The sequence below is a fragment of the Canis lupus genome, chromosome 1 (genome assembly GCF_048164855.1).
Source record: "Canis lupus baileyi chromosome 1, mCanLup2.hap1, whole genome shotgun sequence".
Lineage (NCBI taxonomy): Eukaryota > Metazoa > Chordata > Mammalia > Carnivora > Canidae > Canis > Canis lupus.
This window is the reverse complement of record NC_132838.1, coordinates 26180290-26202909: the sequence shown is the minus strand read 5'-3', so window position 1 is coordinate 26202909 and position 22620 is coordinate 26180290. Positions and strand designations below refer to the sequence as shown.

Here is a 22620-nt window from a genome sequence, read left to right as displayed (position 1 = left end):
TTATTCTTCAAAAATACGAGTGAAAAGGAGCATCTGTTGTAAAATTCATGTTTAGGCTTTAAATCAGACCTTTGAGTTAGGTCATCACCCCGACGTAAATGTTATTGAAAGCCAAACCAACAAGGTATGGGCTAAAAGATCAGAAAGAGAAATGGTTTGGGTGATTTTTTTCTGTTTTACTTAAAAGAATATTGCGAATTTGGTTTCAGGATACAATACTAAAGAGGAATATCATGTAACATATAAGCCCTAATCTTCTATTCTATGCTTTACATAGAATGGTTAGTTAGGTGCACCGTCTTATTTTAAACATTCTGTAACAATCCTAGGATAAGAGGAGCTTGTAGAAAAGTAGAGACAACTACGTCCTGTCTGTTGGAGGGGTTGCAATTTTCCTCTGCCTCCTACAGAGCTTGGAGTTTAAGGAAAAACAAAAGGCTCATAAAGCTCAGATAACAGAATAGATCTCACGTTTAGATAAATGCTTTATTTTCTGCTGTTCCATACATCGACACCATCTGTGTAGGTCCAGTGAGTCTTGTGTGATGGAAAGTTTGATGTAATTTGTTCAATTTCTGAAAAAGAATCAAGGGATGTGTTTGTATTTTTCTTTGTTAGAAAAATCACTTAATGTTTACAGTGTGTAAGAGTCCCCCATGCTTGTTTATGAGGGCTTTAAGGAATGCAGGAAAAAAAAGATTTTAAAAAGAAGGCACAATCAGCTCAAATTCTGTTAGAAATAAATGATGCTAACATTAATTGAATGCTATTATAGATAGATGTCTTTTTGTGGAGGTGTTGCTATAAATATGGGTAGATTGCTGTTAAGAAAGACGATTTGTGCAGTATTTCAAATAACACATGACATCTTAATTTTGCTTAATTTATATAAAAACACTAAGCTGAAACTGAACAGTTGTTGAACTATAGATAAATGTGGTGCTGCTGTTCTTTTTAGCCAGGAGAAGTAATGTTTCATAAAAGGGTCTCCAATGTTTAAGAACATAAATTGTAAAAGACATTAAAATGTTGCACACTCCTTTTTCACTACATGTTTCAACTCTAGATCATAAAAGATGAGAACATTTATACTTTCAGTTTCTCTCATGTCCCTTTTCTGTATTTCCAAATATTTATTACTGAGGTTATAATTTTGGTATTTTCCAGATTGTACATTTTCCCATGTATTCCTCAAACCAAATCCCCACAATATTTAATGCAGCTTTTAATCTTATAGGATTTCTACATTTCTGAGGTCTTTCATTTGATTCATCAGAATGTTATTTGCAAGCTGGTTAATCAAGAAGTGTTTCTAGATGCTTTATGCCCTGTGGGTTTTTTTTAATATTTGAGAATTTATGCATTTATATCTGGACACTATTTGGCTGGATATAACATTTTAGGGCCATATCTTTTTTTTTCCTCTTGGGAGGTCTCTTTGGATGAATGGTAATATTCTTCGTCTACCTGTAGAAATCATAAGTTAAACTGAACATAGTTCGGTGTTGAATATCTGCATTAAATTTTCCTGAAACATAGTGTGTTCTTTCATTACATTTATTCACTTATTTTTTCTTCATTTCAGGGAAATTTTCTTATATCTACAAAGTTTTTTCTAATCTATTTGGGGTTTTTCACAAATGCTTTCTCTTGTAATTTTTTGATAGGGTTTTCTGCTTCTTGCTTTTTCTAATTTATTTGGTGCTAAATTTGTTTCATCCTAAATTTATTTCCATTGGTCTGCTATCTTCCTTTTCATCTCATTCTGTTGTTTTAAATTCTTGTAGGTGAGCTCTTGCTTAATTAAATTCATGCTCTTATTAAATAAACTTACTACATGAAACACTTGTGGGAATTCTCTCTGGTATAATTGGTTTATATTTTCTTCTAGAGTCAACTTTTTCTGTCTCTTTTCATGAAATGTGATATAATTTCTTCTTTACCCTATGTTTGCAGGATTGTTGTGTCATTTCTTGCTTACACCAAGCTAATTCTGTCTGAAAATGTCTCTTTGCTTTGATAAAATGTGGATGAATTCTTGTCTGCCTTCTAATAAGCAAATCTGACAGTAGCTCTCTTTCTCTGCACACCACAGTTTGAGGTTTGGTTGACATATTTTATGTACACACTTTTCCATAGTTTGAGGGTAAAGGGCTGTGAGGATAGAGGTACAGAAATGGGACTGGTATGCTCTGGGTTCTGTGCATAGGTTATTCCTTCCTCAGATGTTCTTAAGAAAATCTCCCGAAAAGTATTCTTTCTTTATTTCTTTTTTTTTTTTTTTTAAGGATTTGTTTTAAAGAGGCAAGGAGGGGCGTGAGAGAGGGAGAGAGGGTCTTAAGCAAACAACTCCTCACTGGGCCCAGAGCCCTATGTGGGGCTCAGTTTCATGACCCTGAGATCATGACCTGAGCCAAAAACGAGTCAGGCACTCAGCTGACTGTGCCACACAGGTGCCCCTTTAAAGGTTTTATTTTTAAATAATCTCTGCACGCAACATGGGCCTCAAATTCACAACCCAGAGGTCAGGAATCACATGCTCCACCGACTGAGCCAGCCAGGCACCCTCCTGAGGAAGTTTCCTAACTGATTGGGATGTAATCCCTTTCCATAGAAGAATGTCCGAGGCCTTTACATCATGCAGTCAAATCTTCTGTGGCCCTGAAGCTTCTCTTCCACCTGGGAGACAACTTTACTGTGGGCTTCCCAACATTCCTTTACTCTGAGAGTGTCAAAAGGATCAGGAGTTATACTTGGTTAGGTCAGATTGCCTGACTTTCTTCTTTAACAATTAGATTATAAAGTGTATGACGTGATGTTTATCTTCTTTTTCATTGGCTTGTTGGTATGTTTTTATTTCTGTTTTACTATTGGCTTTTCAAGTCAAATTGCTTGAGGTAGAATTACACGTGACAAATTGCACCTGTTCTCAGATGTGTATACCTATTTAACCCCATCACAGACAAGGTATGGAACATTCTCCTCACCCCCAAAAGTTCCCTTCTGCAATTTAGAGACAAACCCACCTCCCACACTGAGCCCCAGGAAACTGCAAATCTGCTCTACATCATCACATTAGTTTGATCTTTTCTAGGTTTTATAAAAATGGAATCCTATAGTATGTACTCTTTTGTGCCTGGCTTCTTTGATTCAGAATGTTTCTGAGATTCATCTATGCTCTTGTATATATCAGCACTCCACTCCTTTTTATTGTTGGGTGGAATTCCCTTGTGTGGATACACCAACATTCGTCTATTGATTAACCAGTGCAAAGACATTTGGATTGTGCCCAGTCTCTGGCTGCTATGAAGAAAGATGCCATGAACAGTATTGTATTAGTCTCTGTATGGACATATATTTTCCATTTTCTGGGCTAGCATGTGTTTGTGGAATCATTGGATTGTATACCAAGTTTGTTTATCTCATAAGACTCTCAAAATACTCTCCAAAATTACTTGTCAATAATGTATAAGAGCTCCTAAATTGCATTCATTTTAAAGCGTATGTAGTGGTATCTTATAGTGGTTTTATTTTCCATTGCTCTTATGACTAACAATATTGAGCCTCTTTTCACGTGCTTATTGGTTATCTATATGTTCCTTTTTAATTCAAATTTTTGTCCATTGTTTTGTTTCATTGGGTACTTGTTTTCTTATTATAGAGTTGTAAGAGTTCTTTATATTTTTAAAGTGTTCTTTACACGTAAGATATAAGCTCTTGGTCAGATATATTTTTACCACTAGGAGAAGCTAGTCTGTGAAGATTTTCATTTTTAATGGTATTTTTTAAAAAGATTTTATTTATTCATTCATGGGGGTGGGGTGAAGCAGGCTCCATGCTGGGAGCCTGACGCGGGACTCGATCCCAGGACCTGGGCCAAAGGCAGGCGCTAACCGCTGAGCCACCCAGGGATCCCCTTTAACGGTATTTTTTTGAAGCCATTTTATCATTTTTTGTTTATTTTGTGCTTTGGATATCCTGTGTAGGAAATATTTGCCTACCCAAGGTTATGAAGATTTTTTCCTGATCCCACCCCTCTATAAAGTTTACATTTTTCAGCTTTTGTGTTTATACTGATGACCCACGTTAAGTAAATTTATGTGTGTGTTATGAGGCAAATACTGTGGTTCACCATTTTTCATATGGCTATCAAGTTATTCAAGGGCCATTTGATGAAAAAAAAAAACCCACCTTTTTCCTAGTGAATTATCCTCAAATGTTTGTTGAAAATCATTGGATCATACATTGACTATATCTTGGCTGTGAATTTTGTTTCACTGGTGTTCATGTTTAGCCTAACTCTAATATTAGACTCTGTTATCATAGTTTTATAGTAAGTCTTAAATAAGAACATATATGTCACCAAACTTTGTCATTTGTTTCTCTTTCCAGAGTTACTTTGGGTAGTCTTAAGTTCATTTCATGTGTATATATATATTTTTAAATCAACTTGTAATTTGATTAAATTTGCAAAGGAAAATTGCTCACCAATATTAAATCATAATGTAATTTGTTTTTATCAACTACAGTGATACATAAATAATACCCTCTTATTTATATATGCATCTGGATAGACATTTACACCCTGCTCAGATGTACAAAAATGAAACTCTTTTAATTTCTAAACCATTCCCAATATTCCTAACCAACTCTCAGTTCCAGTGAGAGCAGAGCTTGCTACCTCAAGGTCACATGTTTCTGGTCTAAAGCTTAGTCTTTTAAGGAAAAATACTTAGGATAAAGATTTATTTTTTTCAAGATTTCTCCTCTTTCCATCTCTTCATTTCTTTCTCTCCTGGGGTAATCGAGAAGTGTGGTATAGGATAGGCTGGAAGGAGTAGGTTTGTTGGTGTGACGTCATTATAGATAGAGGCCTGAACAAAGTCACCAGGAATGCAGAGGAGATAATAAATACAAATCAAGCTGCCATCTCAGAGGGGCTCGGGACCACATCCCCAGGTCATCAGCCTGGGTCATGCGGTCACTGGACATGTGAAGTTTCTTTACATCCTTTTACCTATATTTATAGTAAATTAATAAGTGTTTTTCTACCATTTATGTTACTTTATGCTGTGAAATCTCAAAAAAATTTACTAGTTTACTGATTTATTCTAGCAGCAAAACTTTTAAAGATTTCATGTATGTACCACTGTTCACTCTCACCAGCAAGGCTTGGAAAACGCAGCCATGAGGTCCCTTGGCTCTTCCCCCACTCCCCCCTTGGCTCTTTAATAGGGATTCCAGTGCCACCTGGTGGTGTTACGGGGATTACAGGTTATGATTTTGTTCCAGCATTTCTCACTGGTTAGGAAATGGATTTTCTTCTTATCAAGAAGGACACCTTATCTCATTAAAAAGCAAATTTTATTTTTAATATGTGATTTTAAAAGATTTTATTTTTAATAAAATCTAGCTTTTGCCTTCCGTGTATTTAAAAGGACATAGTAGGGGTGCTTGGGTGGCTCAGTCAGTTGAGCCTGTGGACTCTTGGTTTTGGCCCAGGTCACAGACTCACTGTTGTGGGATTGACCCCACCCCCACCCCCACCCGACACCTTTGGGCTCTGCACTCATTGTGGAGTCTGGTTCAGATTCTCTCTCTCTCTCTTCCTCCCCACCCCACCTCTCACAAATAAATGGATAAATAGACACTATGTGTAAATGTATTAGGCTCCTATCAAGTTTTTATTTTATACTAATTCTGGATTGCATCTCTACAAGGTTTCATTGAATGTTTAATTTTATTTAAATTTTTTTAAAAAGATGTTATTTATTTATTAAAGAGAGAGAGAAACACGAGTGGGGTGTGAGGGGCAAGGGGAGAAGCAGGTCCCCCACTGAGCAGGGAGCCGGTTGTGAGGTTGGATCCCAGGACCCCGGGATCATGACCTGAGCCAAAGGCAGTTGCCCAACTGACTGAGCCACTCACACAGCTCAGAATGTTTAATTTTAGAATTTTATAGATTTTTAGGTCATTGCTAGATATGTTTAGGGTTGTATGATGCTGACTGCTCTTTCTTTAGAACTTTTAACTTTACGATCTTTGTGCAAAATAATGCATTTAAAATGCAACAAAGGTATGTTGTCTTTAATTCAAGGAAAAGGGAAGTTAGAAATGAGGAATCTAGAGATCCTCGTATATTATCCATTGTTGTACTCATCGTTTCACTTATTGGAGTAAGGGGGCAATAATTTTAGTTTATGCATTAAAAATTTATTTTCATAATCCTAAAAGATCAATGAAGAAGGGCTAATTTACTTTAAAAGCTAATATTCAATGTGCCTAACTAGCTTGTGTGTGTAAGAGAGCAATTAAAGGCATAAATAAATGAAGAACTTGTGGGGGTGCCTCTGTGGCTAAATTGGTTGAGCATCCGACTCTTGGTTTTGACTCAGGTCATGATCTCAGGGTCGTGGGATCATGCCCTGTGTTTGGGTCTCTGCTCAGTGAGGAGTCTGCATCTTCCTCTGCCTCCACTTTTCTGCCACTACCCCCACTTGTGCACACACTTTCTCTCTTCCTCAAATAAATGAATAAATATTTTTTCTTTTTTTTAATAAAAAATTTATTTTTATTGGTGTTCAATTTGCCAACATACAGAATAACATCCAGTGCTCATCCCGTCAAGTGCCCCCCTCAGTGCCCGTCACCCATTCACCCCCAACCCCCGCCCTCCTCCCCTTCCACCCACCCCTAGTTCTTTTCCCAGAGTTAGGAGTCTTTATGTTCTGTCTCCCTTTCTGATATTTCCTACCCATTTCTTCTCCCTTCCCTTCTATTCCTTTCACTATTATTTATATTCCCCAAATAAATGAGAACATATAATGTTTGTCCTTCTCCGATTGACTTACTTCACTCAGCATAATACCCTCCAGTTCCATCCACATCGGAGCAAATGGTGGGTATTTTTCGTTTCTTAGGGCTGAGTAATATTCCCTTGTGTACATAAACCACATCTTCTTTATCCATTCATCTTTCGATGGACACCGAGGCTCCTTCCACAGTTTGGCTATCGTGGCCATTGCTGCTATAAACATTGGGGTGCAGGTGTCCTGGCGTTTCATTGCATCTGTATCTTTGGGGTAAATCCCCAACAGTGCAATTGCTGGGTTGTAGGGCAGATCTATTTTTAACTCTTTGAGGAACCTCCACACAGTTTTCCAGAGTGGCTGCACCAGTTCACATTCCCACCAACAGTGTAGGAGGGTTCCCTTTTCTCCACATCCTCTCCAATATTTGTGGTTTCCTGCCTTGTTAAATTTCCCCATTCTCACTGGTGTGAGGTGGTATCTCATTGTGGTTTTGATTTGTATTTCCCTGATGGCAAGTGATGCAGAGCATTTTCTCATGTGCATGTTGGCCATGTCTATGTCTTCCTCTGTGAGATTTCTCTTCATGTCTTTTGCCCATTTCATGATTGGATTGTTTGTTTCTTTGCTGTTGAGTTTAATAAGTTCTTTATAGATCTTGGAAACTAGCCCTTTATCTGACTCGTCATTTGCAAATATCTTCTCCCATTCTGTAGGTTGTCTTTTAGTTTTGTTGACTGTGTCCTTTGCTGTGCAAAAACTTCTTATCTTGATGAAATCCCAATAGTTCATTTTTGCTTTTGTTTCTTTTGCCTTCGAGGATGTATCTTGCAAGAAGTTACTGTGGCCAAGTTCAAAAAGGGTGTTGCCTGTGTTCTCCTCTAGGATTTTGATGGAATCTTGTCTCACATTTAGATCTTTCATCCATTTTGAGTTTATCTTTGTGTATGGTGAAAGAGAGTGGTCTAGTTTCATTCTTCTGCATGTGGATGTCCAATTTTCCCAGCACCATTTATTGAAGAGACTGTCTTTCTTCCAATGGATAGTCTTTCCTCCTTTATCGAATATTAGTTGACCATAAAGTTCAGGGTCCACTTCTGGGTTCTCTATTCTGTTCCATTGATCTATGTGTCTGTTTTTGTGCCAGTACCAGCTGTCTTGATGACCACAGCTTTGTAGTACAACCTGAAATCTGGCATTGTGATGCCCCCAGATATGGTTTTCTTTTTTTAAAATTCCCTTGGCTATTCGAGGTCTTTTCTGATTCCACACAAATTTTAAAATAATTTGTTCTAACTCTCTGAAGAAAGTCCATGGTATTTTGATAGGGATTGCATTAAACGTGTAAATTGCCCTGGGTAACATTGACATTTTCACAATATTAATTCTGCCAATCCACGAGCATGGAATATTTTTCCATCTCTTTGTGTCTTCCTCAATTTCTCTCAGAAGTGTTCTATAGTTTTTAGGGTATAGATCGTTTACCTCTTTGGTTAGATTTATTCCTAGTTATCTTATGCTTTTGGGTGCAATTATAAATGGGATTGACTCCTTAATTTCTCTTTTTTTCCAGTCTCATTGTTAGTGTATAGAAATGCCACTGATTTCTGGGATTGATTTTGTATCCTGCCACACTGCTGAATTGCTGTATGAGTTCTAGCACTCTTGGGGTGGAGGCTTTTGGGTTTTCTATGTAGAGTATCATGTCATCGGCAAAGAGGGAGAGTTTGACATCTTGTTTTCTAATTTGAATGCTTTTTATTTCTTTTTGTTGTCTGATTGCTGAGGCTAGGACTTCCAGTACTATGCTGAGTAGCAGTGGTGAGAGTGGACATCCCTGTCTTGTTCCTGATCTTAGGGGAAAGGCTCCCAGTGCTTCCCCATTGAGAATGATATTTGCTGTGGGCTTTTCATAGATGGCTTTTAAGATGTTGAGGAATGTTCCCTCTATCCCTACACTCTGAAGAGTTTTGATCAGGAATGGATGCTGTATTTTGTCAAATGCTTTCTCTGCATCTAATGAGAGGATCATATGGTTCTTGGTTTTTCTCTTGCTGATATGGTGAATCACATTTATTGTTTTATGAGTATTGAACCAGCCTTGTGTCCCATGAATAAATCCTACTTGATCATGGTAAATAATTTTCTTAATGTACTATTGGATCCTATTGGCTAGTATCTTGAGAATTTTTGCATCCATGTTCATCAGGGATATGGGTCTATAATTCTCCTTTTTGGTGGGGTCTTTGTCTGGTTTTGGAATTAAGGTGATGCTGGCCTCATAGAACAAGTTTGGAAGTACTCCATCTCTTTCTATCTTTCCAAACAGCTTTAGGAGAATAGGTATGGTTTCTTGTTTAAATTTTTGATAGAATTCCCCTGGGAAGCCATCTGGCCCTGGACTTTTGTGTCTTGGGAGGTTTTTGATGACTGCTTCAATTTCTTCCCTGGTTATTGGCCTGTTCAGGTTTTCTATTTCTTCCTGTTCCAGTTTTGGTAGTTTGTGGCTTTCCAGAAATGTGTCCATATCTTCTAGATTGCCTAATTTATTGGTGTATAGCTGCTCATAATGTTTTTAAAATCATTTGTATTTCCTTGGTGTTCGTAGTGATCTCTCCTTTCTCATTCATGATTTTATTAATTTGAGTCATCTCTCTCTTCTTTTAATAAGGGTGGCTAATGGTTTATCTATCTTATTAATTCTTTCGAAGAACCAACTCCTGGTTTTGTTGATCTCTTCCACAGTTCTGGTCTCGATTTCGTTGAGTTCTGATCGAATCTTTATTAACTCTCTTCTTCCGCTGGGTGTAGGATCTATTTGCTGTTTTTTCTCTAGCTCCTTTATGTGTAAGGTTAGCTTTTGTATTTGAGTTCTTTCCAGTTTTTGAATGGATGCTTGTATTGCGATGTATTTCCCCCTCAGGACTGCTTTTGCTGCATCCCAAAGATTCTGAACGGTTGTATCTTCATTCTCATTAGTTTCCATGAATCTTTTTTAATTCTTCCTTAATTTCCTAGTTGACCCTTTCATCTTTTAGCAGGATGGTCCTTAACCTCCATGTGTTTGAGGTCCTTCCAAACTTCTTGTTGTGATGTAGTTCTCATTTCAAGGCATTATGGTCTGAGAATATGCAGGGGACGATCCCAATCTTTTGGTATCGATTCAGACCCGATTTGTGACCCAGTATGTGGTCTATTCTGGAGAAAGTTCCATGTGCACTTGAGAAGAATGTGTATTCAGTTGAGTTTGGATGTAAAGTTCTGTAGATATCTGTGAAATCCATCTGGTCCAGTGTATCATTTAAAGCTCTCGTTTCTTTGGAGATGTTGTGCTTAGAAGACCTATCGAGTGTAGAAAGCACTAGATTGAAGTCACCAAGTATAAGTGTATTATTATCTAAGTATGTCTTAACTTTGATTATTAAATGATTGATATATCTGGCAGCTCCCATATTCGGGGCATATATATTGAGGATTGTTAAGTCCTCTTGTTGGATAGATCCTTTAAGTATGATATAGTGTCCCTCTTCATCTCTCACTACAGTCTTCGGGGTAAATTTTAGTTTATCTGATATAAGGATGGCTACCCCTGCTTTCTTTTGAGGACCATTTGAATGGTAAATGGTTCTCCAACCTTTAATTTTCAGGCTGTAGGTGTCCTCCTGTCTAAAATGAGTCCCTTGTAGACAGCAAATAGATGGGTCCTGCTTTTTTATCCAGTCTGAAACCCTGCGCCTTTTGATGGGGTCATTAAGCCCGTTCACATTCAGAGTTACTATTGAAAGATATGAGTTTAGTGTCATCATGATATCTATTCAGTCTCTGTTTTTGTGGATTGTTCCATTGGACTTCTTCTTAAAGGGGAATTTTAAGAGTCGCCCTTAAAATTTCTTGCAGAGCTGGTTTGGAGGTCACATATTCTTTCAGTTCCTGCCTGTCTTGGAAGCTCTTTATCTCTCCTTCCATTTTGAATGAGAGCCTTGCTGGATAAAGTATTCTTGGTTGCATGTTTTTCTCATTTAGGACCCTGAATATATCCTGCCAGCTCTGCCAGGTCTCTGTGGAGAGGTCTGCTGTTACCCTAATACTCCTCCCCATAAAGATCAGGGATTTCTTGTCTCTTGCTGCTTTAAGGATTTTCTCTTTATCTTTGGAATTTGCTAGCTTAACTATTAAATGTCGAGGTGTTGAACAGTTTTTATTGATTTTGGGGGGGGGGGAATCTCTCTATTTCCTGGTTTTGAATGCCTGTTTCCTTTCCCAGATTAGGAAAGTTTTCAGCTATGATTTGTTCAAATACATATTCTGGCCCTCTGTCCCTTTCAGCACACTTGGGAACCCCAATTAAACGTAGGTTTTTCTTCCTCAGGCTGTCGTTTATTTCCCTTAATCTATCTTCATGGTCTTTTAATTGTTTGTCTTTTTCCTCAGTTTCCCTCTTTGCCATCAACTTGTCTTCTATGTCACTCACTCGTTCTTCCACCTCGTTAACCCTTGTCTTTAGGACTTCTAGTTTGGATTGCATCTCATTCAATTGATTTTTAATTTCTGCCTGATTGGATCTAAATTCTGCAGTCATGAAGTCTCTTGAGTCCTTCATGCTTTTTTCTAGAGCCACCAGTAGCTGTATAATAGTGCTTCTGAATTGGCTTTCTGACATTGAATTGTAATCCAGATTTTGTAACTTTGTGGGAGAGAGGACTGTTTCTGATTCTTTCTTTTGAGGTGAGGTTTTCCTTCTAGTCATTTTGCTCAGTGCAGAGTGGCCAAAAACAAGTTGTATTGGGAAAAGGAGAAAAAGAGAGGAGAGAAAGAAGGAAAGAAAAGAGAAAAAGAAAAAAAAAAGAAAAAAGAGAAGAAAGAAAGAAAAAAGGGTGGGGGAAGCAAACAAATCAAAAAGCAAAAAAAAAAAAAAAAAAAAAAAAACCAAAAAAAAACAAACCACCCACGGGGGAGTATCTTCTGATTCTTTATACTTTAAGTCCCTTGACTTCCTTGACTTCCCTGGAACTTGTCCGTCTAGTTGGTCTTCTGGGGGAGGGGCCTGTTGTGCTGATTTTCAGGTGTTAGCACTTGGGGGAGCTGCTCTCCCCCTGCCTGGTGCAGGGCTCAGTGGGGGTTGTTTACCCCGTGAGGCTCCAGGAAGAACAACCCCAGCGGCGGGGCCAGCTCTGGAGCCCTGGAGTCAGCCCCCGCAGTAACTCCGGAGCTCTCGGTTTGCAGGCCCTGGAGGCTCCGGGGTGGGGCCGCTGATCTGCTCAGCTCGGGGCAGGAGCGTCCTTGCTGTCCTGGGCCCTCCCGGCCTCTGCCTGTCCCGGGGGTAGGCCGGATCCCGGGCTGTGTCCCCCGCGCCCTGTACTCCCGGTCTGCGCTGTTGGATTCATGCTCCCGGCAGTGCAGCCCCCTCGGCGGAGCCGCCGCCTGAGCCCCTCCGAGCTGCTCCCCGGTCCATCCGTGCACGCCTGTAGCCCTTAGGGAGCTCGGCGCACTCTCCCGGGGCGCAGGTGTCTGTTAGTGTTCCAGGGAGCCTGAGGGCACCCCCGCCCTCAACTCCCTGCGAGCCCCTTTCCGCCCGGGAAGGTTGGTGCAGCTCCTGCTTCTCCGGGACGGGGCTCTCCTGTCCTGGGGACACTCGCCCCGGCCTTAGCCCAGCTCCTCGCTGGGCCCCTCCCCCTTGGAGGCCTTTTGTTAGTTTAATTCTCCTCCCCCCCTCCAGTCTTCCTACCTTGATAGAAGCGGCAAACCCTCCTCACTGTAGCATTCCAGCTGTTCTCTCTTTAAATCTCAGGCCGAATTCGTAGATTTTCAGGATAATTTGAAGGTTATCTAGGTAATTTGGTGGGGACAGGTGACTTGGGGACCCTACTCTTTCGCCATCCTGCCCCTCCCTGAATAATATTTTTTAAAAAGAAATTGTGAAGATCAAATATTAAAAGTATAAATTCTTAAACTGGAGATTAATTAGTTGCTCATTACTGAAACCACTGGAACATCTTGGGATGTTATAGGAGCCAAATGCCTGCTGGTTACCCATGATAATCTCCAAGACACCATGGATTAGTTCAAGTAAATCTTTGTGGTGTGCCAACACTTACTTACACTTTTCCTTTTTTTTTCAGCAATCAATAACATAAAACTTATGTTTAATGACACATCACCCAGAGTATCTTTTCAAGCAGATTGTGTCATTCTTCTATGATTTCTACTTTCTTTCTTTCTTGGACATTAATGTGTTTTTTAGAGCAGCAAGTGGAAGCAAGAGTATACCTTTTGCGGAGTATTTTTTTTCTCAGTAAAATTTGAAAAATACTGGTTCAGTTTCAGATTTTTAAAATTTATTATCACCTTAGGCAAGTCAAAACAGGGCAGCCAGCAGGGGTCAGGGTTTTCAACTCTACGGAACTGAAATTTCCATGTCTTACCCTGCTTTTAAAAACCTACACATTTCTTTAATACACCATTAGCATTACATTCTGCAGAACTGAATGCGTGCCAGCTCCATTGTTAACAAGAGCCAAAACAAACAAACAAACAAACAAGGAATCATGAAGCTGGAGCAAGCTTTCTGAGTCAAAATTAAATGTCTAGAGTAGTACCCATCTGCTACTAAAATAAGGAATTTCCTTTTTTTTCTCCAAAGGCACCTTATTTGGTATATGTATTTCTTCTGGCATTTGCTGATGAGTCGATCAGTCCTTTGCATTGGCTTTTCTATGTGTGTAAAAATGGACAAATATGAGGTCTATTTTAGAATGTTGAAAAGTAGTGGAAGCATGTCATGCTTTTGTTCTGAATATGACTGATTGTAGTTATTCTAAATTCAGGACCTGGCCCTTCATTATCAAGAGCCCCAAGCAGTATAAAAACCTTTCTTTCATGGATGCAATGAACAAGTTTAAATGGGCTAAAAAGGAAGGTCTTTCCTTCAACAAGCTCGTCCTTAGCTTGCCTGTGAACGTGAGATGTTCCAAGACAGACAATGCAGAGTGGTCGGTAAGCCCTATTTTGTTTTAATCTTTGGAGAAACCAGATGTCACATTTTGCCCAATCCCTAATGGGTAAAATCTAAGGAACAAACACACATCCATAAATCTAGTGTTTCGGTTGTCTTTGATATGTCTGGTAATTTAGTTGTTCAATACTGCTTGGGTTGAATGTAAACTCCTGATTCCACCCCCTACGAAGAGGGAGATGGACTGCCCAACTGAGGCCAGAATGAAGCAGGGATATGGTGGGGTTGGAACTTCAAAGAGCAACAGACCCAAGTTTGTATCTCTTGTTCCCAAAGATGCCTGTGGTTCTCTCCTCCACCTCCCTCTGAATCTCTAAGGCTCCCACCCACCAATCCCTGGCTGGCTGACTGTTCTTCAATCACTGGCATTGTCTAACCTTTTGTTTTCAGATTCAGGGGATGACAGCATTACCTCCACATGTGGAAAGACCATATAAAACAGAGCCTTTGGTGTGTGGAGCCTCTTCTTCCTCTTCTCTACACAGAAATCGCGCTCTTGAGCTACCCGTGGGCTTCGTGGTGTTGGGCAGCATGCTGCACAGCACAGGCTTATGGTCATGATTCTGTGCTTGGGGACGATGTTTCCTGTGATCCAAACGTGTCCAGTGCCAGACACTTTGAGCATGAAGAGTGAGCGTGAGGAGCATGGAGACCTTTCCTGTCACATACTCCCTTCCTCCCCACTACCTGAGAGATGTCCATCCTTCCCCGTCTACCTGAGAAATGTTGATTGGGTTCTCTTCTTTTGCTCAGATATGTCTGATCAAATGTTTCCATTGCCAATAATGCAAAGCTGGACTGACTTAACACAACCTCTTTTTAAAATTTGGATTAAGTTAAGTGGAGGTGAGAGTTCTTTATTTCTTTCCATATTTCATTTTATTTAAAGACTCATTGTTATTTCACTTTTTAGTTTGTGATTTGGCTTCTAGCTTCCTTTCTTAAAATGCTTTCATCTGAAAAATGTACAAGAAACACTCTCTGTTCCACATTTCTTCTTCTTTATTGTTCTTTGAGTGTGACTTCCCAAGTGTGACAATAGTCCTTATGTCCTTCAGCGGTAATCCAGCTCTGCCCTTGTCTGCGAAAAACTGATGAGCCCCTTACCTCAGTACTTTTCAGTGATGCCCATTCTAGCTTCTTGGTCCGTCTGAGCCTAATGATACTCCCAAACAACCCCAGACCTATCTATCTCAGAGCATTTTCCTTTTCCTTCCCTGCTCAGCGCTGACCAGGTGAGTTTTTCTTGAGCTCTGTCACTCTCTAAAAGGAAAGGAGCTAAAGGAAACCCAGAAATGGGACATAATGGATTGTAGGCTGAGGGGAAAATGTAGCTGGCTGCAAACCCAGGCTGTGGGGGGTGGGGGGTGGGGGGGGGGCGGTCCTTTGCAAGGTTCCAGGTCACAGGCCCGAGTATGAGCCAGGCTGGGAGGGTGTGAGGTCTCTGCAGTACTTCACTGACCCCACTAGGTGTCACATGTGCCGCATCCTGGCTCAATTTGAGTCAGTTGCTATTGTAGATTTATTTTTATATTAGTTAATAAACTAATTTTCCTTAGTAAAATTGTCACCGATGGAAAATCTTGTCACTTCTTAGGTTCCCTTTCTGTAGCTCAGCCAAATATCATTGTGTGTCCTGTCCTCATTTCTTAAGCTAAGTCTGTTTGGATCATATTAATAAACTAAATAAAATTAAATATTTGTGTGATATCTTGTATACTCCTTGAGAGAAGCAAGGAATTCAGTACTGATGTGTCCAGTCAAATGGATTGAGAATGTTGCATTTTTGTATTCCATTTTGAAGCCCGCAAATAATGTCTTCAACACAAACTATATCATCTTTTAAATAAATACTGTATTTTGGAGTGTTTCCTGGTTGGTTCTTAGAATTTATCCCCTTAATGAAATGTTTGTAATATTTATGCAGCATATTTCATAGTTAACTTTACTTGTTTTTATTTCATAAGTGCTATATCGAATTCTGTGTTTTCCATTCAGATATTTGTATAGGCAACACAATAATCCCAAACACTCCCTATTTGAAATTTTGTGTTTATTTTTACTTTAGAATGTTTGGATTTGAGATGTCAAAGTAAAGTTATTTCCTTTGGAAATTATGTCATAATATATTTGTTTTCATTGTTCTTAGTAAGGAAGGTGAATATACAGACTAGAAAGGGATACACAGCTTTTGGAAGCTTGCATTGGTGGATGGGGGAAATCTACATTTTCAGTTGATGTTAGTAAGAGTAAAGCTGACATTTTTCTCTTAAGAATTCTCATGAATGTATAATTTTGGGGCGTTGACTCTTTATTTGAAATTAGGATAGGTTATCTGTTGATAATTCGGTAAGATTCTGATTATTTTATAAGTTAGTTTCTCTTACAGTGAGCAGATCTTCCTGAATAGCCCAGGCTTTTTACTACTGCCCTTGGTTACATTGTATGACTTGTTTCCGAGGCTAGCAGGATTGCCTGAGACCCAAAGGAGGACAGAGTCGCCATGTCAGATGGCCCCTGCTTTGATTCTTAATGCAAGAAGGGTGGGAAAAACATATGTGATGAAGCCAATTTTCATCAAAGCCAGATGAAGGTGAGGGTATCTTGGATGATCACTTTCTCTGAAGGAGTCTCAGGCAGCATCAAGAGAGTCCTAGTAGTGAAAAGAGAGATGCAATCCACAGAAGCAAACCTATTAAGACCTTTGAACTTCCAAATCTATTCTTTTTAAGTTTGAAATTATTTCAGGATAGCAAGTTACAAATGTGAATGAAATAATGAAGGATCTACCTGCAGTACAATGATCCAAGTGGTCTTTCTCCTCTAGGCAGTAGCCCACCATTTTGGAGAGGCAAAAAGAGAAGTTGGGTTGTAATTATTCCATCCATTAATGGGTTTTGCTATTTGTTTTTTCAAAGTTGCCATATTTTTTAGATTTACTTCAGTAAATAGGCATTACTACACATTAGGTTTATAATCAAGGGAAAAACACAAATAATATATAAGTTATATTAAAAAATAAATATATATAATTGAATTATTCCTAACTCCAAGACCTCTTTTGATTTTGTTTTTGGGATCCTTCTTCACTCCTTGGATTCTTCAAGTCCTTTATTTGTTCTGGACCTCCAAATTGGGCATATGCCAATCTTTAGTCAGAAGTGGCAAATTGAGGAATAATCTCCTGGGGCATCTGAAGAATAATCATACTAGCTTCTGCAACAAATACCAAAAATATTACTTCTTAATACAAAAAGGTTTATTTCATGTTTATTTAATAGTTCAATATGTGTGATTCATTTGGTAACTGACTATCCTTCTTAAAGTGTTTCAGGTACCCAAGATCCTGTGATTCCATCATCCCTAGATCCTGTGCATTCATCTTGTTGATAGAGAGAAGCCTGATCTAGAAGTGATATATGTCACTTCTAGATTCACTGTCAATTAAAATTAGCCACATGGCCTCACTGAATGCAAAAGGGGCTAGAAGTATAATGCTTAATTGGGTAGTTGCCTCCCCTTACAACACTATAGAAGAGTTATTTCTGCTGCAATGTATACATTTTTGCAAAACTGACTTTTATCTAGTTCAGTGATTCCAAGATTTTTGAGTTAGAAACAATCAAACCAATGTAGGGCCAACCATACATTTTGTCAAATAGAGCACTAATCAGAATACTATTTATTTCCCAAATTTTATTGAAAGTTTCCTTGGAGTGTTGGCCTTAGAATTGTGAACAAAAGCAGGTATTATCTCTGCCATGATGGAGATTTAGCCTTGTGATGATGAAGCTCATAGTTGAGTCAACTAAAATCTATTGCCAACATCTCACTTAAAAAAGTAGAAGGATTCAGAATAAATGTCAATCCTTCAAATTGAATAAATTGAACTTTGTGAAAAACTTATTCATTCACTTTTCCATAAACTTGGGCCTGAATCTAGTTTGTATCTTTGATCATCTTAGGCTTGCAAAATCTTGATTGACAGCTGTATCCAAATCCAGCATAGTCAAACGGATACTTCATAAGCAGGAAACAGATAATTTAATAAATTGATGGCAACACCCCATACTCCCCTGGCCAGAACTGTGTTCCATGGAAAATATAAAAAGTCATAGAAAATTGTTTCAAGAGTTAAGCAGGCTTACTACAGAACTTCTCAGAGTCTTTAAAATATAAATATGCATTTGAAAGTCCAAAAGAAGTTATGTCCTATGAAACATTTCCCAATGTACCATTTTGTGGTGGAGCAGCATACTGCAAGAAACAAGCTTTGGGACATCTATTTATCTTGCAGAGCATGGCCAGGTTTCTGTAACAAGTTTTTGGAAGATTCCAAACTTTCTGGGCAACTATAAAACAGCCCAACAGACATAGGCCTTCCACCTGTGTTCGCTGGTCTCTGCCTTCCTGTTCTATTTTGCCAACAAACAGAAACTATTTTTTTTTAATTAATCTGGAGGTAGTACAATATACAGAGAGAATTTTAAAAAGGAATATGGGAATATTAAAATATATATACTAAAATGAATTACATGGCATGAATGAGGTATTTGAGAAATGTTGACAAATAAGGCTGTATGTCTTTGGAAAGTTTATGACCTATAGGCATAGACGAATTGTGTGAAATTGATGTAATACAAAAATAAATTTGGAAACTATGGGAATAATCTAAAAATGTAGGACAGAGGCCAGCATTGTACCAATTTCCTTCTTAATATTTTTAAGTAGCTCCAGTTTTTTTTTATCTTTAACATTTAATGAAAACAGAGCATTTTAACAGGTTCTATGCAAACATGGTTCTAATATTGATTTGCTGTTACTTTATTTTTAAAAGGGGGTAGCGGTGGGGAGATACAGAGGCTAGGTTAACCTGGCCCCAACGCTCAGGATCATAACTTATGAGTTACAGGACTCAGATGTCCTTGACTGTACAAGCATCAATTAAAGCCAATAAAGCCTGTTTCTACCAACATATCAAACTTTCTTTATGCCTTTTAAGACTATAAAATGGGCACATACCTGAGGCATAAGCTTCAGGCCAATGGGTTTTTAAGGGCTGCTTAAGAACCAGAATGAAGGATACATTCTCCAGTTTAAGGATACATTTTATAGTTCAAAGTATGTTCTTCCTTCTAAAAATGTGACACAAAGAATAATTTATACCAACTGCTTTTTATTATCGAGTTTCAGAAACCTTTCACAAGATGGTAAAAAAAAGTGGGGGGGGGGGGGACTTTACAACCACAGCTAATGTTATATTTTTTTTCCATTGTTCCCAGTCAGCTCCAAACCCATTGTGTGCAAAGCCCATTTTTCCATGCATCTAAATGATAGATACAGGCTATGAAATTCTTTATTCTATTTGTAGCAGCTTACGCAGGTGCAGCCAAACACAAAGCTTCAGGACAAATTGTACACAAACTTTACAATGTGGGATTTGGATTTAAAATATGAAACATAAAATCTACACAAAACAGATAAAAATCAAGCACAGATACCAGGACTGAAACCCATGTGTGAAAGGGAGTCTTGTTTCCTTTCAAGTGCTTTATTCTGCTACAGAACAGTCAAAATGAAGATGTAAAGCTTTGTGGTTAGTTTAAATTACACACTCTGTAGATACTATACCAATTTTAAAAGTTACACATAGACCAACAAATGTCCATCAGTTCTTCTGGATTGACCAGACACTCCAGCTGGATCGCTGAAAGCAAACCGGGCAAATGTGGAAAAGAAAATCCACCTGTGCAATTTGTTTGCAGAGTTTACTGATGGGCACATTGCACTCCTGGTCCATGATGGCTGCTGCTTTCTTCATCAGAGCTATCATTATAGGCTTCACGCTTCTGACCAACTCCCAAGCCCCGAGTGCTATCAAATTCTTGAAGCTCTACCTCTTCTGTGTCTCCAATTATGTTTGGAACTTCTGGTCTAGATGGCAGAAGATCTTCTAGTTCAGAAAGCTTGTCTGGGTTGATCCAGTTGTTTTCAGGAAACTGCACATCAAACTTTATGTAAAGATCACCTTTTTCAAAGGGATTACGATACTGTGGCATTCCTTCACCTCGAACTACACGAACATATCCTGCTTCAATTACTTTTCTGGGGGGGTGGGGTATTTCACCACAATCTGACGTCCATCAAGGTGCTTAAATGTGAACTGAAATCCACATAGAGCTTTAAACAAGTCCTATCTTATATGTCATGGGCAAATCATTCCCATCTCTCTGGAACACCTCATGTTTCTTCTCTTGTAGCAAAAGAACAATGTCTCCTGGTTCCACTCCTGGGGTGGTCTTTCTTTGGTTCAAACCACGGATTACATTTACCCCATTGTTGATGACCCTTACATGATGGGCAGGATAGCATGTGCCAACGTCCTCAGTGACCTCTACGCCATGGGGGTCACGGAATGTGACAATATGCTGATGCTCCTTGGGATCAGTAATAAAATGACTGACAGGGAGAAGGGATAAAGTGATGCCCCTAATTATACAGGGTTTTAAAGATGCAGCAGAGGAGGTGGGAACGTCTGTGACTGGTGGCCAAACGGTGTTAAACCCCTGGATTGTTCTAGGAGGAGTGGCTACTACTATCTGCCAGCCCAATGAATTCATCATGCCAGATAACACAATCCCGGGGGATGTGCTGGTGATGACGAAGCCCCTGGGGATGCAGGTGGCTGTGGCTGTGCACCAGTGGCTGGACATTCCTGAAAAATGGAATAAGATCAAGCTAGTGGTCACCCAAGAAGATGTAGAGTTGGCGTACCAGGAGCCGATGATGAACATGGCCAGGCTCAACAGAACAGCTGCGGGACTCATGCACACGTTCAATGCCCACACCGCCACTGACATCACGGGCTTTGGGATTTTGGGGCACGCGCAGAACCTAGCCAAGCAGCAGAGGAACGAGGTGTCCTTCATGATTCACAACCTCCCTGTCCTGGCCAAGATGGCTGTTGTGAGCAAGGCCTGTGGAAACATGTTTGGCCTCATGCATGGGACCTGCCCAGAGACATCAGGAGGCCTCCTCATCTGTTTACCGTGAGAGCAAGCCTCCCGGTTCTGTGCAGAGATCAAGTCTCCCAAATATGGGGAGGGCCACCAGGCATGGATTATTGGGATCGTGGAGAAAGGCAACCGCACCGCCAGAATCATAGACAAGCCCCGGATCATCGAAGTTGCACCACAGGTGGCCACTCAGAAAGTGAACCCCACCCCGGGTGCCACCTCTTAATCTAGACCTAAGTAGCTATCTGGTTTTGTTTTTAAATAGAGCTATTTCTTTTTTCATCATTTCAATTAAAGACGATACACGACAACAAAAATCTCATTGTGTCTACACATCTGGTGACCTTAGGTTGATTTGTGAGTGGATGCAATTAATAAAATAAAATAAAATCCATTAAAAAAATGCTCAGTGCTGACCTGTGCAAGCTGGCTGTCAATATGGTCCCCTTCCCCCGCCTGCACTTCTTCATGCCCGGCTTCGCCCCACTGACCAGCCGAGGTAGCCAGCAGTCCCGGACCCTGCTGGTGCCCGAGCTCACCCAGCAGATGTTTGATGCTAAGAACATGATGGCTGCCTGTGACCCCCGCCATGGCCGCTACCTGACTGTGGCCGCAGTATTCAGGGGCCGCATGTCCATGAAGGAGGTGGACGAGCAGATGCTGAACGTCCAAAACAAGAACAGCAGCTACTTCGTCGAGTGGATCCCCAACAACGTGAAAACAGCTGTCTGTGACATCCCACCCCGGGGGCTAAAGATGTCGCCACCTTCATCGGCAACAGCACAGCCATCCAGGAGCTGTTCAAGTGCATCTCAGAGCAGGTCACGGCCATGTTCCGGCGCAAGGCCTTCCTACACTGGTACACGGGTGAGGGCATGGACGAGATGGAGTTCACAGAGGCCGAGAGCAACATGAATGACCTGGTGTCTGAGTACCAGCAGTACCAGGATGCCACGGCCGAGGAGGAGGGGGAGTTCGAGGAGGAGGTGGCCTAGAGCTGATACCTGGTAAAGCGGGTGGAAGCTGTGTGAACTCTTTATTCGCTCACAACCTGTTCTCTGATAGCCGTGTCTCTGTGTGCACTCGCTCTTTTTCCTGTCTGGACGTCACATGCTGTACAGATGCCACCATTAAAGCATTTTCATAGTGAAAAAAAAAAAAACTTTCAAACTTGTGAATACACAAGCAAAATGATGCCATACATTTTACCTAATGCTTTGGAATTTGCCAAGCGTTTTCACAATATTTTTCATTTAATGCTTAAAATTGCTCTTATAAGAGAATAATTATGTTCAGAAAAGCTAAGGAGATAGCTTTTTATGCCTCAGTAATCACGGAAGACGTGTTTCAATCACTTTACAAACTGCATGTGAATGAACAAGATCCAAATTACTTGGACTTGATAAGCTTCCGTTTTCCCACTGGTAAAGTGGTGACAGTATTTTCTGATCTTATAAAGTGGCTTGTGGACCAAAAGTGGTGATGAAGAAATGGCACTGGCCACACTATGCTGGTCAATGTTGGTTTTTGCCCTCTCCAAAAGATCTGGCATTGGAGTGTGCGGCTACCTGACAATAAATGCAGATTTTTTTGCCTACCTTTCAGACACACTCAACTAAAATTTGACTTTAACCAAACACTTTTGCTAGGCGAATGATATTTAATCAAATGAATATTAGATCTTGGTGAATTTGACAATCACTCCCTTAAAAAGATTCTCTAACGACTGATTACCTATTACCTCTTATGTTTCTGAAGAAGAAAAACATCGTATTTTGCTTTT

General features: G+C 39.8%; 2 protein-coding genes and 1 pseudogene across 2 annotated transcripts in view; all 3 read left to right on the top strand.

Moving 5' to 3' along the window:
• Nucleotides 1-15691, top strand: part of MOXD1 (monooxygenase DBH like 1) — a 95620-nt gene extending 79929 nt beyond the window's left edge. The window contains exons 11-12 of the mRNA XM_072823766.1: nt 13634-13802; nt 14212-15691. Coding sequence (XP_072679867.1) covers nt 13634-13802; nt 14212-14382 — 340 coding nt within the window. The 3' untranslated portion in view covers nt 14383-15691. The remainder of the gene's footprint in view (nt 1-13633; nt 13803-14211) is intronic.
• Nucleotides 15692-19622: 3931 nt separating this feature from the next.
• Nucleotides 19623-21217, top strand: LOC140603701 (selenide, water dikinase 1 pseudogene; annotated as a pseudogene).
• A 7-nt stretch (nt 21218-21224) lies between these two features.
• LOC140632103 (tubulin beta chain-like) lies at nt 21225-21999 on the top strand. The gene is given in 2 exon segments (XM_072823786.1): nt 21225-21597; nt 21600-21999. Coding segments are annotated over 2 exon segments (591 nt in total). The 5' UTR covers nt 21225-21239; the 3' UTR covers nt 21833-21999.
• Nucleotides 22000-22620: the final 621 nt, after the last annotated feature.